This window comes from Choloepus didactylus, chromosome 15, assembly GCF_015220235.1.
Source record: "Choloepus didactylus isolate mChoDid1 chromosome 15, mChoDid1.pri, whole genome shotgun sequence".
NCBI lineage: Eukaryota > Metazoa > Chordata > Mammalia > Pilosa > Megalonychidae > Choloepus > Choloepus didactylus.
In genome coordinates, this window is record NC_051321.1 from 67,090,760 (window position 1) to 67,105,838 (window position 15,079).

The 15,079-nt window shown below is 41.4% G+C and overlaps 1 protein-coding gene across 1 annotated transcript in view; it reads left to right on the forward strand.

Annotated features, from left to right (window-relative positions):
• Positions 1–212: 212 nt before the first annotated feature.
• Positions 213–15,079, forward strand: part of EIF4EBP2 (eukaryotic translation initiation factor 4E binding protein 2) — a 32,932-nt gene continuing 18,065 nt past the window's right edge. The window contains exon 1 of the mRNA XM_037804690.1: positions 213–693. Coding sequence (XP_037660618.1) covers positions 549–693 — 145 coding nt within the window. The 5' untranslated portion in view covers positions 213–548. The remainder of the gene's footprint in view (positions 694–15,079) is intronic.

Below are 15,079 nucleotides of genomic sequence, written 5' to 3' on the forward strand. Positions count from 1 at the left end.
AAATTACTTTATAGTAATAGGAAACAGGAGTCGGCGGGAGTAAAATAGTGTTGACAATTTAAAAAATATATAGAAACTGTTCCAGTCTGCCATCGCAGGGCTCACACACCTTGCACAAGCTCCCTCCTGGCACACGCGGGTTTAAGCCCCTCCTCCACCCTCGGCCCCGCCCCCTCCGCGCTAGGCCCCGCCCACCCACCGGAAACGTCACCTCCGGCAGGCCCGCTTCCCCGAACTCTTCCAGGCTCCCGCCTTCGCCTGCTTCCGGTTGTCGTCGTCGCCGCTGCTGCCGCTGCTGCTGCTGCTGCTGCTGAAGCTGCTGGCGGAGGCCGGAGGATCGGGCGGCGGCGGCGGCGGCGGCTGAAAGGGCGGCGGCGGGAGCGGAGCGGGACAAGGGAAAGAGAGGGAGCGTGCCAGGAACGAGTGTAGCGCGTCCAGCCGCGCCCGTAGTTCCGCCCGCCTGGGGAACCGGAGCAGCCCCGGCCCCGCAGCCGCCGCCGCCGCCCGCCTACCCGCCGGACAAAGCCCGAGAGCCCGCGTCCAGAGCCATGTCCTCGTCCGCCGGCAGCGGCCACCAGCCCAGCCAGAGCCGCGCCATCCCCACCCGCACCGTGCCCATCAGCGACGCCGCGCAGCTACCTCATGACTATTGCACCACGCCCGGGGGGACGCTCTTCTCCACCACGCCGGGAGGTGAGCGCCGGCAGCCCCGCGCGCCCCCGTCAGCCCCCAGAGCCTGCAGCCAGCTTCCGAGCGCGGCCGCACCAGCCCTCCTTGGCGTCCCCGATCCCGCCACTGTCCTCTGCAACACTTTCAGGGCGTGTCCATGATGGGTCGCTTCGCCAACCATTCCCCCTCCCCCGGGTTCCTGGCGCTTCCCCAAAGCCCTGGAAACTGACTTTGGGGCGCGTTCGCCCTGTCGGGAACCTTTAACTTCGAGTTCTTCCTTCCCAGCAACTTGATTCGGTGCGCGCCGTCTCTGGGAACATGTCGCTCCCGTCGCGGAAAAAGCCCTTGTTCCCGCTTCGTGGCAGGTTTACGCACTTGACCCGGTTTTCTCTTCCCGCTTGGTTTACTTCCCGGGCAAATGGGTCTACACTAGGCTGTGCGTTCATTTCGTATTACCGCTGCCTTTTGCAAATTGTGCATTTGTGCATATTAATGTTTGATTTTGGAGCTGTCTCCCGGGCCTTTTTAGAAAGGAAGTTGGGGAGAGTCATTCACTCCTGGGACCCTGCGACGACTTGTGCTCCTTTTAGAACACAAGGAGGAGGCAGGAATGCGGAGTTTGGAAGCCTCGCCCAGTGTTATCCTGCTTTGACAGCATTGTTTACTTTGCTGGATGTGGTCCCACGGGTGGGGGTAGTCCTCGGCCAGGAGGAGAAAATGATAAAAGTAATGCTGAAGTAATAGCCAGGGGAAAAGAGGTGGTGGTGGTAGTTTTTGGCGGCGTCGCGTTTGGAGATGGGTTGAAGTGGGCATTGTCACAGAGGCCACCCTAGACGGACGGGGTTGCTCGATCCTGGTGAAGGGGCATATGGAGAGGCGGTGCAAAGGGAGGAGGTTCCTGGGAATTGCTTTTCCAAGTAAGATCAGGAACTGTTTACGAGTAAGTAACACTGGGGTAGAGGTGACGCGTGTTGACTTGGTCACGGGAAAAGGGAGCTCAAAGGTTGTCTGTCTCCTGACTGGGATGTTCTCCAGAGGGAGGATACTGGAGGGCAGGATTTGCGGGACGTCGTGGAAGGGAATGGTGCTTTTCTTTCTTTCTTTTTGCTAACTTTTCTGTAAGACTCCTTTATGACCTGGTGCTTCATTTTTAACTTCTGAACCTTGTCTTTGGGTGATGGGTGTCTTCTTGTTAGAGGGTCAGACTTAAGTGGCAGCCCCTGCAGTGTACAGGATCGCTAGCAGCATTCCTGTGGGCTGGGCTCCTGGCTTGTGCTACCACCGATCTGGTGAAGTTGGGCCTGGGCAAACCCTTGAATCTATTGCACAATAGCAAGGCCTGTAGAATAAGGAGGCCTTCTTGCCAAAATCAAGGAGACAGCTTTACAGCTTTACTCTAGGGGAAGGATGGCTGTCTTAGAAGACTTCAAAATGACTCAGACAGGAGAAATTCATCCATATGTATGTATCGATAAGTTAACTTTCACAACAGTGGAGTTCCTAATGAAGTTGTTTAACCTTATTAATGAACACCCCCTGATCTTTAAGGACCAGTCCCTGTGTTTGAGCATGCTGAGACCTTGCTTCTTAATGGTGACAGATTTTGACAGACCAGAATCTCCTCTAGATAGTTTCTTAAACTTGAACTGATAGATTTTAAGAAACAGTTATTGTTTTCTAAGCTGATGAAAAGAGATTTGTAACTACTTCCAGAATTCTTTGTGATATTGGTCAGTAAACGCCTTTGCTTCTGCAGTTCAGAACATGTCATAGTAATAACTGCACTCAGCCATAATTTATTTGGGGAAGGAACTAAACTTGTAGCTATATATTCCGCTGAGAGAAGAGCCACAGAGGGGCACCCTTTTGGCATAATTCAAACAGCCAAGCTACCATGCTTTTAAAATAAAAGCATAGTCTTTGAGCATCGCTTTAAAGATAGAAGCCCATCTCATAGTCTGGATTAGTTCCTAAAATGCTTGGAAAGATTCTGCCAGAAATACTGATTCATTTACCCCTCCTCCCAACACACACACACTCACCACCTCTTTCTCAAATATCACTTAACCTGCCTAAAAATAGTTTCTACACACAGTTTTAGGTTTCAGACTTAAATACTTGTCACCTTGGTTCATTTACAATGTTGAGCCTGTATCTATTGATAGAGCATGTTATAATCTTAGGATTTTTAACATTAGGGCTTACATAATATGTTTATAGCATTGTTGCAATTGGATTTAATCACTATTTCCTAGCAGATAACTCAATGCTGTTTAGATGCTCAGTATTTATTGATTTAAATTTTTCCTCCTGTGGAGTTTTTCCTCCATCTGATGATTTGTTCCTCTCCTTCTGTTTTGCCTGTTCCCTCATGTAATTTTTTAACATATTTTTTATTGTACAGTAGAGCACATATACATAAAACGATAACTTTCCAAGTGCAATTTAACAAGTAGTTAGCAAATTTCAAAGAGCGTTATGGGTTACAGTTCCACAGTCTCAGTTATTTCCTTATTGTGAAATATAACATAGATGCAAAAAGGTAATAATATCTTTCAAAGTATGCTTTAACAAGTAGTTACATAGGAAATTTCCAAAAATGTTATATGAGTTACAATACAGTAGTTTCAGTTATTTCCTTATTGTGAAATATAACATACATGCAAAAAGCTGATAACTTTCAAATTACAATTTAACAAGTAACTATAGAACAAATTTCAAAGGATGCTTTGGGTTATTGTTCTACCACTTCAATTCTTTCCTTCTAGCTATTCTAATACCCTATCCCCATGTAATTTTATTTCCCTGAACAAGGGTGAGATAGTTTGTTGTTTGGTCACCTCCAGTCACCTAAATTAATATGGCTAGGGTATTGTAAGTGTGCTTTGTGTACCCAGTGCAGTGCTTTGCAGAAAAGGGAGCAACAGATGAAAGTAGGAAATGCAGTTCTTTCTCTGAATGGGCTTAAAATCTTGATGGAGAAAAAAACAAAACAAAACAAAATCTTGATGGAGAAGTAAAATTTTCAATTCTAGTACAGTATAGAGTCAAGTGTAACATATTTCAGGCTTGAAAACATCTAGAAAAATGTTAGTAGGCTTGTATTGGAAATCTCTGTATAGTGGGAGGGGAGAGGATTACCATCTCCTTGCCTCCAACTTCTGGAAAACTTCTGGAGTGTCACATGAATGGTTGATGTGCTGAATGCCCTAAACGATCAGACAGGACAGGGACATTCACAGCATAGTGAACTTCTGTCTTCCCCGTTGAGAGTCCTTTATCCCTGGACACAGCCTGTCCTTGAAAAGATTTCTCAAAATCGCCTTCCTGTAGTTTTCGGAAATGAAATAGTGGATTTCTCATCTTGTGAGAGGAGTACTTCTTCTCATTATTAAGGAAGATTTTATTTTATTTTTTTTCTATCTGCCTGCAGAGGAGTGGGATGATGTTTGATTCTTACATTGAGAGACTACTCGTGCCTCAGTGGAAGATAAGGTTGCTATAGCCAGCTTCACTTTTATAACACTGTAGTTGGCTTGAAGGGACCTAATGCTTTTGTTTTATAGTTGAGGGAAACCAAGACCCTAATATGACATCATATAGCTCATTAATGTTGGTGGGTAGCCTTGGATTTAGTGTCCTGATTGCTATTCCAGTTTTTTCCTCCATTATTTTAGGATGTTTATCATACTGGAAGAGGATTTAAAGAGACCTTTCTACCTCTGGAATATTAGTGGAATGTGATTCTTTCTTTTATAGGTGCTAAGCTGTCTCCTTTTGGGAGAGTTGTGCTCTGGGGAATGCATAGAAACGTAGAGACTTAGCCTTTCTTTTTGCCTTTCTTTTCCTGCTTAACATCCTCCTCAGCTGTGGAAAAGTATGCTGTTGCCATAACAAGAGCAGCAGAGGAGAACTAACCGTTGGGGTCTGAAATCTCGTTCATGGGGCTACTCTTCTCACTGCCAGCTGGAGAGTTGCTGTGATTGGTTTACAGCAGCAGAATTACCTGAAGGCCATCAGAACTGTGGAGAAAGAAAGGAGAAGGTAGAAAGAAGGGGAAATACCCCACTTAGAGTGAGATATATCAAAATAAAAGTATTTTGGGGGAGTCTTAGTTTTGAATCTGGTTTCTTGGGAGAAATGAATAAAGCTGTGTATGTAGATACAGGAAAGGCAGACCAGTTTTTTACTATGTCGTGAAATTTCTAATTTGGTGACCTTGGGCCGAGTTTATTCTAGGCAAATAACTTGTGAGCCAACAAGTGTTCTTATATAGCTCTTTAACTTCATTTATTAGCCAAAGGACTACATTATTACACTTGAGAAGTGCATGAAAAACATAATGAAAGGTGTGTTTAATCACTTTGTCTAGTTGTCGAGGAAGATGGACTTTGTCTTGAAGTAATGCAAATTAACATGTATTATTCTGTAGGAGATTCCATTTAGTGTTACATTTGTTCGCTGTGAAAAAAAAGTATATGTATACACACACACACACTGAGATGCACTTCAGTTTTTGTTTGGGTGCATTTTCGCTGGTGGGGAACTGAATTCTAAGCCTGGAAAAGGAGCAGTCCCCATCCTCAGGGCATGTATCAGGGCACCATGTGGAAGGGAGAGCCTCCACCTGACCTTAGGTCAGATGCAGTCCACCGGGAGTGCAGGGCTCTTAAAGTTGATAGTGTGGTGAGCATGACACACCTGGGCAGGGCTCCATTCGCCTCCCGGGCATGCTGTATGAAATAGGAAGGGTGAAAAACAATGAGTTTGTAATCTCAAAGTTTATACAGTAAAGATTTTTTTAAGGTTTGGAGTCTTAAAGACAATTTTGTAGTCATCTTGGATGGTTTGGAGACATTGTTGGCATAATATAGTGGTGGTATATGAATATTTGCAGATCAGATGGCACAATTAAGATGGGGAAAGGTTGGGTTCGTCTGATTGGTGAGGGAGAGAGCCTGAGCAGGGTAATAGTTTGTTAATGAATGAATGGCAGAAGAGCTTAATTTTTATCTTCTTGGCTCCCAGTTCTGTAGGTGAGCAAATTGACATTTAATATATTTTTTTAACTTTCTATTTTGAAATAATTTCAAACTTATAGAACAGTTGCAAAAAATAATATGAAACCAATACAGAGAGCTTCAATATATCCCCTACCCAGATAAACAGGTTTACTAACTTTTAGCTTTTGCCACATCTGTTATATCTATCATCTGTCCGTCTATTTTCTAAACAATTGAGAATAGTTGCATACATCATGCTCCTTGAATATTAAATACTTCCAGGTATATTTCCCAAGAACAAGGATATTCACGTATGTAATCACATTAAGTACAGTTATCAAATTCAAGAAATTTAATTCTGAGCATTTGCTTGGAAAAAGGAAGAAAAATTAAAGAAATTTAACATTGTGATATAAAGCTATAAGTTCCAATTTTTTGTTGTGTCCATTTCTCTTTCATTGTTAGATCCAGTCAGGGGTTATCTATTGCATTTAATTGTCATTGGCTTTTTAGTCTCTTTTTTAAATGTTAGAAATGTATACAACATAAAATTTCCCATCTCAACAACTCCCAAGCATACAATTTAGGTGGGATTAATCACATTCACAATGTTGTGTTACCCCCATCATGGTCCATTACCAAAATTTTCTGTCACCCCAGACAGAAACCTTGCGCCCATTATGCATTAACTCCCCATTCCCCATCTTCCCTGTCTTTACTGTCTTTCTCTAATGAATTTGCATATTCTAGCTATTTCATATAAGTGGAAACAGTCACACAATATATGTCCCTTTTATCTGACTTGTTTCACTCAACATGATGTCTTCAAGGTTTATCCAAGTTATAGCATATGAGAACTCCATCCCTTTTTATGGCTGAATAATATTCCTTTTTTTTTTTTTTTTAATCCCTGCATCTGTTGATGGACTCTTGGGTTTTTCTACCTTTTGGCTATTGTGAATAATGCTGCTATGAACATTGGTGTACAAGTATCTGCTTGAGTCACTGCTTTCAGTTCTTTTGGTGTATAGCTAGAAGTGAGATTGCTGGGTCAGAACTTTTTCAGAATCCTTAGTATGTCATACCACTGCCTTCTCGCCTCCATGGTGCCAGCTGAGTAGTCAGTACTTAGTCTTACATTGTTTCCCTTGTACGTGGTGAATCTCTTTTTTCTTGCTACTTTCAGAACTTTCTCTTCAGGATTTGACAATCTGGAGTGGGTTTATTTGGATTTATTCTATTTGGAGTTTGTTGGGCATCCTTGATTTGCATATTTATGTCGTTTAGAAGGGTTGGGAAGATTTTCCCAACTATGTCCTGAGACATTCTTCGTAGCCCTTTACCCTTCTCTTCTTCTGGGGACACCAGTGATTCTTATACTTGTTCTCTTCATGTTGTCCATCATTTCTCTGAGATCCATTTCAAATTTTTTGATTTTTTTCACCATTTGTTCATTTCCTTTATGTCTTTAGCTATCTTGTTGAAGTTCTTTTGGGGATTTGTTGTTTGTACTGCTTAAATTAATTGCTCCAAATTTTGTGTCTCTTCTGTCTTTTTTAATTTGTTCGTTTGGCTCTTCTAGATTCTTCAAGTGCTTTGTAATTTTCTGTTGGCTTCCGGGCATTTACTTCTCTTGATAAGGTTATTTTGGGAAATGCAAGATTATTTGAGCATTTATTTTGGGAGAGCTATGGCTGGCTGAAGTGCAGTTTCCCATTCTACCAGCAGGTGGCGCCCTTGAGCCACCTTTTACTCTCAAGCCAGCCTTTCTCAGACTTCTCCTGTGCAGTAGGTGGAGTCCAAACCTGGTGGAGAAGCAGTTCTTCGTGTTCACTGGGGACTGCCTGCCCTGGGCTGCAACGTGGGCCCAGGACAGTTAGGCAGGGAGTCTGCTGAAGGTATCCTGCAGATCAAACATGCAGGCTCCCTGCCTGTCATGCACCTGTGAGCCTTTGGGGTGTGGGAGGGGCTCCTGATGCATTGGTATGGCACCCGCTACTATCTCCACCTCTTGTTGGTGCACCTCCGGACTTCTGTGGGGGGAGAGTAAATGCTGCCTCCCTGATTCCCTCATAGGATCTCCCAGCTGTCTGGCTGTGGAGGCTCACCTCGCAAAGGTGGGTGCACAGGAGTGGAGAGCCACTGTTCACTCCCTTGCCTGGAGGTTGTCCAACTGCTGCCGCCCCAGAGGCGGACCCAGACAAAGAAACTCACCCGGTCCCCCGAGGCGCCATTGCTCCACATTTTTGTCCACCACCCCTCCACATACTATGGGATACCCTCTGTGGCTGGTCACACCCTGAAACTGCAGTCCTGGGCATCATCCAGCCCCTCTCTAGTTTCTTTCAGAGAAGAGCAGCCTTGGTCAAAACTTTTTGAGGAAATGCCAAACTGTTTTCCACAGTGGCTACACCATTTTACATTCCCATGGGCAATATATATATATATAAGGGTTCCTATTTCTCTGCGTCCTTATCAGCATTTGTTATTTTCCATTTTTTCCATTCTTCTGTGTATGAGGTATTATCTCATTGTAGTTTTGATGGACATTTCCCTAATGACTAATGATGTTGAGCATCCTTTCATGTGCTTATTTGCCATTTGTATATTTTTTCTGGAGAAATATCTATTCAGGTTCTTTGCTCATTTATTAATTGGGTTGTTTGTCTTTTTGTTGTTGGTTTGTAGGAGTTCTTTTTATATTCTGGATGTTAAACCTCTATCAGATATATATGGTGTCCAAATATCTTCTCTCTGTTGGTTACCTTTTCACTTTCATGTTAATGTCCTTTGATACACAAAAGTTTTAAATTTTGATGAAGTCTGGTTGAGTTAATTTTTTATGTGGTTTGAGATAGGGTCCACTTTTGTTGTTTTGTATGTGGATATCCATTTTTCCCAGCTTCTTTTGTTGAAGATACTATTCTTTTCCCTTTGAGTGGACTTGACACCCTGGTCAAAAATCAATTGGCCATAGATGTGTGGGTTTATTTCTGAACTCTCTGTTCTATTCCATAGGTGTATATGTCTGTCCTTGTGTCAGTACCACACTGTTTTGATTACTGTAGGTTTTGAAATCAGGAAGTGTGAGTCCTTTGACTTTGTTCTTCTTTTTCAAGATGGCTTTGGCGATTTGGGTACCTTGCCCTTCTATGTGAATTTGATGATTAGCTTTTCCATTTCTGCAAAAAAGGCTGTTGGGATTTTGATTAGGATTATGTTGAATCTGTAGATCGCCTTGGGTGGTATTTATATCTTAACCAATATTTAAGTCTTCTGATCCATGAGCACAAAGTATATTTCCATTTATTTAAGTCTGCTTTAATTTCTTTTATTAATGTTTTGTAGTTTTCAATGTACAAGTCCTTTATATCTTTGGTAAATGTCTTTTGGTAAATTCCTGGATATTTTATTCTTTCAGTTGCTGTTGTAAATGGAATTGTTGTATTGATTTCCTTTTTAGATTGTTCATTGCTGGTGTATAGAAACACCACTGATTTTTTTTTTAACATATAATTTATTAGATGGACTCAGAAATCATCACAAATCAATTTTAGGCACTTCTTGAGTACAGACTACAAGAATTTTCTACCAAAGAACAGTATAACTAGCAGACAACACCATAAAGATTTAAAGTTTAGTTTTTAGAACAATACACAAGGGCCAGACAACTGAAAATACTGCATAACTAACCCAACTGTATTCTGTTAAATTTTTTTTTGTAATTCCACACACAAATATAGGGTTTAGTAAAAAATCACCTTTTATCATCCAGAGTTTTAAATTCTGTTTCTCTTTCCTTTATGCCACATGATGGTCTTAAAATAATCTATCATACCTTGGAGGCAGCATGATATAGTTATGTTTTTGTGCAAGAACTTTAAAGAAGTATTTTCTGTATTATGCCTACATCTACAAAGAGTCAACACATGATAGCTGACTATTTTGATGTCTTTTAAAGCCCATTTCAACAGGTTTATTTTTTAAAGATAGGCTTCTTATTACTAATTTTTCTTGGCAACTAACTAATGTTTATCCTTGTTCTTTAAGTAAACATGAGGAAAGAATGGAATGTGGGCAACAGTTTTTAAAGATGTCTTTAGGTTAAACACAACATATAAATTTGTTCGGCATCTTTTTACCAGTTTAAACTGTTTGTGCTGGTATTCTTCAAAACGTAACCCATTCTTGGTTATGGAAAGATAATACACATATTACTTAATCTAATCCCCTTTGTAATCCCCTTTGTGCCTAACTAGTAGGTCAAGGAGCTGGCAGAGTCTAGGTAGTTCTCTTATTTTTCTGAATCTACTTCTTAGCATATGAGGCTAAAATTAAGAAGCCTTAAAACGTCAAATATAGTATAATTTAAAGGATTCTGCTACTACTGGCATGTACATACTGTACAAAAAGCAAACCAGTCTTCTGATGGACTCCGCAACTCTGACACTGGTCTCAAATGACCAAAGTTCTAATCAGTGAATCAAGCCAGTGGTGGGAAGATAGCAAGACCTAGAGAACCTACTTAGAAACTAGTAGTTTGGGAAACAATGGGTGCAGTCAAAGTTAAGAATACCCCCAGGAGTTATATGACATGTCTTCATTGACGGTGAATGAAACTACAGGAGAGCAAGGAGTGGCTGAGCTAAACACCATTGATTTTTATGTGTTGATCTTATACCCCACCACTTTGCTAAATTCATTTTTTAGCTATAGTAGCTTTCTTATATAGATTCTGCAGGGTTTTCTATATATAAGATCATGTCATCTGTGAATAGGGGCAGTTTTACTTCATCCTTTCCATTTTGAATGCCTTGTATTTTTCTTGCCTAATTGTTCTGACTACCACTTCCAGTTACAATGTTGAATAGCACTGTGAAAGCAGGTATCCTTGTCTTGTTCCTGATCTTAGGGGAGAAACTTTCAGTCTTTTTTCACCATTGAACATGGTATGTTAACTGTGAGTTTTTCGTATATACCCTTTATCATGGCGAGGAAGTTCCCTTCTATTCCTAGTTTTCTGAGTGTTTTTATGAAGAAAGGGTGCCCGATTTTGTCAAATGCCTTTTCTGCCTTGATTGAGATGATGCAGTTTTTCCTTCATTCTATCAATGTGTGGTGTATTACATTAATTGACTTTCTTATTTTGAACCACCCTTGCATTACTGGAATAAATTCCACTTGATCTGGGGCAAGATGGCAGACTGGTGAGCTGTATGTTTTAGTTACTCCTCCAGGAAAGTAGGTAGAAAGCCAGGAACTGCGTGGACTGGACACCACAGAGCAATCTGACTTTGGGCATACTTCATACAACACTCATGAAAACGTGGAACTGCTGAGATCAGCGAAATCTGTAAGTTTTTGCGGCCAGGGGACCCGCGCCCCTCCCTGCCAGGCTCAGTCCCGGGGGAGGAGGGGCTGTCAGCTCCGGGAAGGAGAAGGGAGAACTGCAGTGGCAGCTCTTATTGGAAACTCATTCTACTGATTCAAACTCCAACCATAGATAGACTAAGACCAGACACCAGAGAATCTGAGAGCAGCCAGCCCAGCAGAGAGGAGACAGGCATAGAAAAAAAACAACACGAAAAACTCCAAAATAAAAGCGGAGGATTTTTGGAGTTCTGGTGAACATAGAAAGGGGAAGGGCCCTGAGGCGCATATGCAAATCCCAAAGAAAAGCTGATCTCTCTGCCCTGTGGACCTTTCCTTAATGGCCCTAGTTGCTTTGTCTCTTAGCATTTCAATAACCCATTAGATCTCTGAGGAGGGCCTGTTTTTTTTTTTGTTTTGATTTGTTTTGTTTTGTTTTGTTTTGTTTTTTAATCCTTTTTTCTTTTTCTAAAACAATTACTCTAAGAAGCCCAATACAGAAAGCTTCAAAGACTTGCAATTTGGGCAGGTCAAGTCAAGAGCAGAACTAAGAGAGCTCTGAGACAAAACACAATAATCCAGTGGCTGAGAAAATTCACTAAACACCACAACTTCCCAAGAAAAGGGGGGTGTCCGCTCACAGCCATCATCCTGATGGACAGGAAACACTCCTGCCCATCGCTAGCCCCATAACCCAGAGCTGCCCCAGACAACCCAGTATGACGGAAGTGCTTCAAATAACAGGCACACACACAAAACTGGGCGTGGACATTAGCCTTCCCTGCAACCTCAGCTGAATGTCCCAGACCTGGGAAGGTGGAGCAGTGTGAATTAACAAAGCCCCATTCAGCCATCATTTCAGCAGACTGGGAGCCTCCCTACACAGCCCAGCAGCCCAGAACTGCCCTGGGGGGACAGCACACACCTGTGACATAGCACAGTCATCCCTCAACAGAGGACCCGGGGTGCACGGCCTGGAAGAGGGGCCCACTTGCAAGTCTCAGGAGCCATACGCCAATACCAAGGACTTGTGGGTCAGTGGCAGAGACAAACTGTGGCAGGACTGAACTGAAGGATTAGACTATTGCAGCAGCTTTAAAACTCTAGGATCACCAGGGAGATTTGATTGTTAGAGCCACCCCCCCCCTCCCTGACTGCCCAGAGACACGCCCCATATACAGGGCAGGCAACACCAACGACACACGCAAGCTTGGTACACCAATTGGACCCCACAAGACTCACTCCCCCACTCACCAAAAAGGCTAAGCAGGGGAGAACTGGCTTGTGGAGAACAGGTGGCTCGTGGACGCCACCTGCTGGTTAGTTAGAGAAAGTGTACTCCACGAAGCTGTAGATCTGATAAATTAGAGATAAGGACTTCAATTGGTCTACAAATCCTAAAAGAACCCTATTAAGTTCAGCAAATGCCACGAGGCCAAAAACAACAGAAAATTATAAAGCATATGAAAAAACCAGACGATATGGATAACCCAAGCCGAAGCACCCAAATCAAAAGACCAGAAGAGACACAGCACCTAGAGCAGCTACTCAAAGAACTAAAGATGAACAATGAGACCATAGTACGGGAGATAAAGGAAATCAAGAAGACCCTAGAAGAGCATAAAGAAGACATTGCAAGACTAAATAAAAAAATGGATGATCTTATGGAAATTAAAGAAACTGTTGCCCAAATTAAAAAGATTCTGGACACTCATAGTACAAGACTAGAGGAAGTTGAACAACGAATCAGTGACCTGGAAGATGACAGAATGGAAAATGAAAGCATAAAAGAAAGAATGGGGAAAAAAATTGAAAAAATCGAAATGGACCTCAGGGATATGATAGATAATATGAAACGTCCAAATATAAGACTCATTGGTGTCCCAGAAGGGGAAGAAAAGGGTAAAGGTCTAGGAAGAGTATTCAAAGAAATTGTTGGGGAAAACTTCCCAAATCTTCTAAACAACATAAATACACAAATCATAAATGCTCAGTGAACTCCAAATAGAATAAATCCAAATAAACCCACTCCGAGACATATACTGATCACACTATCAAACACAGAAGAGAAGGAGCAAGTTCTGAAAGCAGCAAGAGAAAAGCAATTCACCACATACAAAGGAAACAGCATAAGACTAAGTAGTGACTACTCAGCAGCCACCATGGAGGCAAGAAGGCAGTGGCATGATATATTTAAAATTCTGAGTGAGAAAAATTTCCAGCCAAGAATACTTTATCCAGCAAAGCTCTCCTTCAAATTTGAGGGAGAGCTTAAATTTTTCACAGACAAACAAATGCTGAGAGAATTTGCTAACAAGAGACCTGCCCTACTGGAGATACTCAAGGGAGCCCTACAGACAGAGAAACAAAGAAAGGACAGAGAGGGTTGGAGAAAGGTTCAGTACTAAAGAGATTCGGTATGGGTACAATAAAGGATATTAATAGACAGAGGGGAAAAATATGACAAACATAAACCAAAGGATAAGATGGCTGATTCAAGAAATGCCTTCACGGTTATAATGTTGAATGTAAATGGATTAAACTTTCCAATTAAAAGATATAGATTCGCAGAATGGATCAAAAAAAAATGAACCATCAATATGTTGCATACAAGAGACTCATCTTAGACACAGGGACACAAAGAAACTGAAAGTGAAAGGATGGAAAAAAATATTTCATGCAAGCTACAGCCAAAAGAAAGCAGGTGTAGCAATATTAATCTCAGATAAAATAGACTTCAAATGCAGGGATGTTTTGAGAGACAAAGAAGGCCACTACGTACTAATAAAAGGGGCAATTCAGCAAGAAGAAATAACAATCGTAAATGTCTATGCACCCAATCAAGGTGCCACAAAATACATGAGAGAAACACTGGCAAAACTAAAGGAAGCAATTGATGTTTCCACAATAATTGTGGGAGACTTCAACACATCACTCCTATAGATAGATCAACCAGACAGAAGACCAATAAGGAAATTGAAAACCTAAACAATCTGATAAATGAATTAGATTTAACAGACATATACAGGACATTACATCCCAAATCACCAGGATACACATACTTTTCTAGTGCTCATGGAACTTTCTCCAGAATAGATCATATGCTGGGACATAAAACAAGACTCAATAAATTTAAAAACATTGAAATTATTCAAAGCACATTCTCTGACCACAATGGAATACAATTAGAAGTCAATAACCATCAGAGACTTAGAAAATTCACAAATACCTGGAGGTTAAACAACACACTCCTAAACAATCAGTGGGTTAAAGAAGAAATAGCAAGAGAAATGGCTAAATATATAGAGACGAATGAAAATGAGAACACAACATACCAAAACCTATGGGATGCAGCAAAAGCAGTGCTAAGGGGGAAATTTATAGCACTAAACGCATATATTAAAAAGGAAGAAAGAGCCAAAATCAAAGAACTAATGGATCAACTGAAGAAGCTAGAAAATGAACAGCAAACCAATCCTAAACCAAGTACAAGAAAAGAAATAACAAGGATTAAAGCAGAAATAAATGACATAGAGAACAAAAAAACAATAGAGAAGATAAATATCACGAAAAGTTGGTTCTTTGAGAAGATCAACAAGATTGACAAGCCCCTAGCTAGACTGACAAAATCAAAAAGAGAGAAGACCCATATAAACAAAATAATGAATGAAAAAGGTGACATAACTGCAGATCCTGAAGAAATTAAAAAAAATTATAAGAGGATACTATGAACAACTGTATGGCAACAAACTGGATAATGTAGAGGAAATGGACAATTTCCTGGAAACATATGAACAACCTAGACTGACCAGAGAAGAAATAGAAGACCTCAACCAACCCATCACAAGCAAAGAGATCCAATCAGTCATCAAAAATCTTCCCACAAATAAATGCCCAGGGCCAGATGGCTTCACAGGGGAATTCTACCAAACTTTCCAGAAAGAACTGACAGCAATCTTACTCAAACTCTTTCAAAACATTGAAGAAAATGGAACACTACCTAACTCATTCTATGAAGCTAACATCAATCTAATACC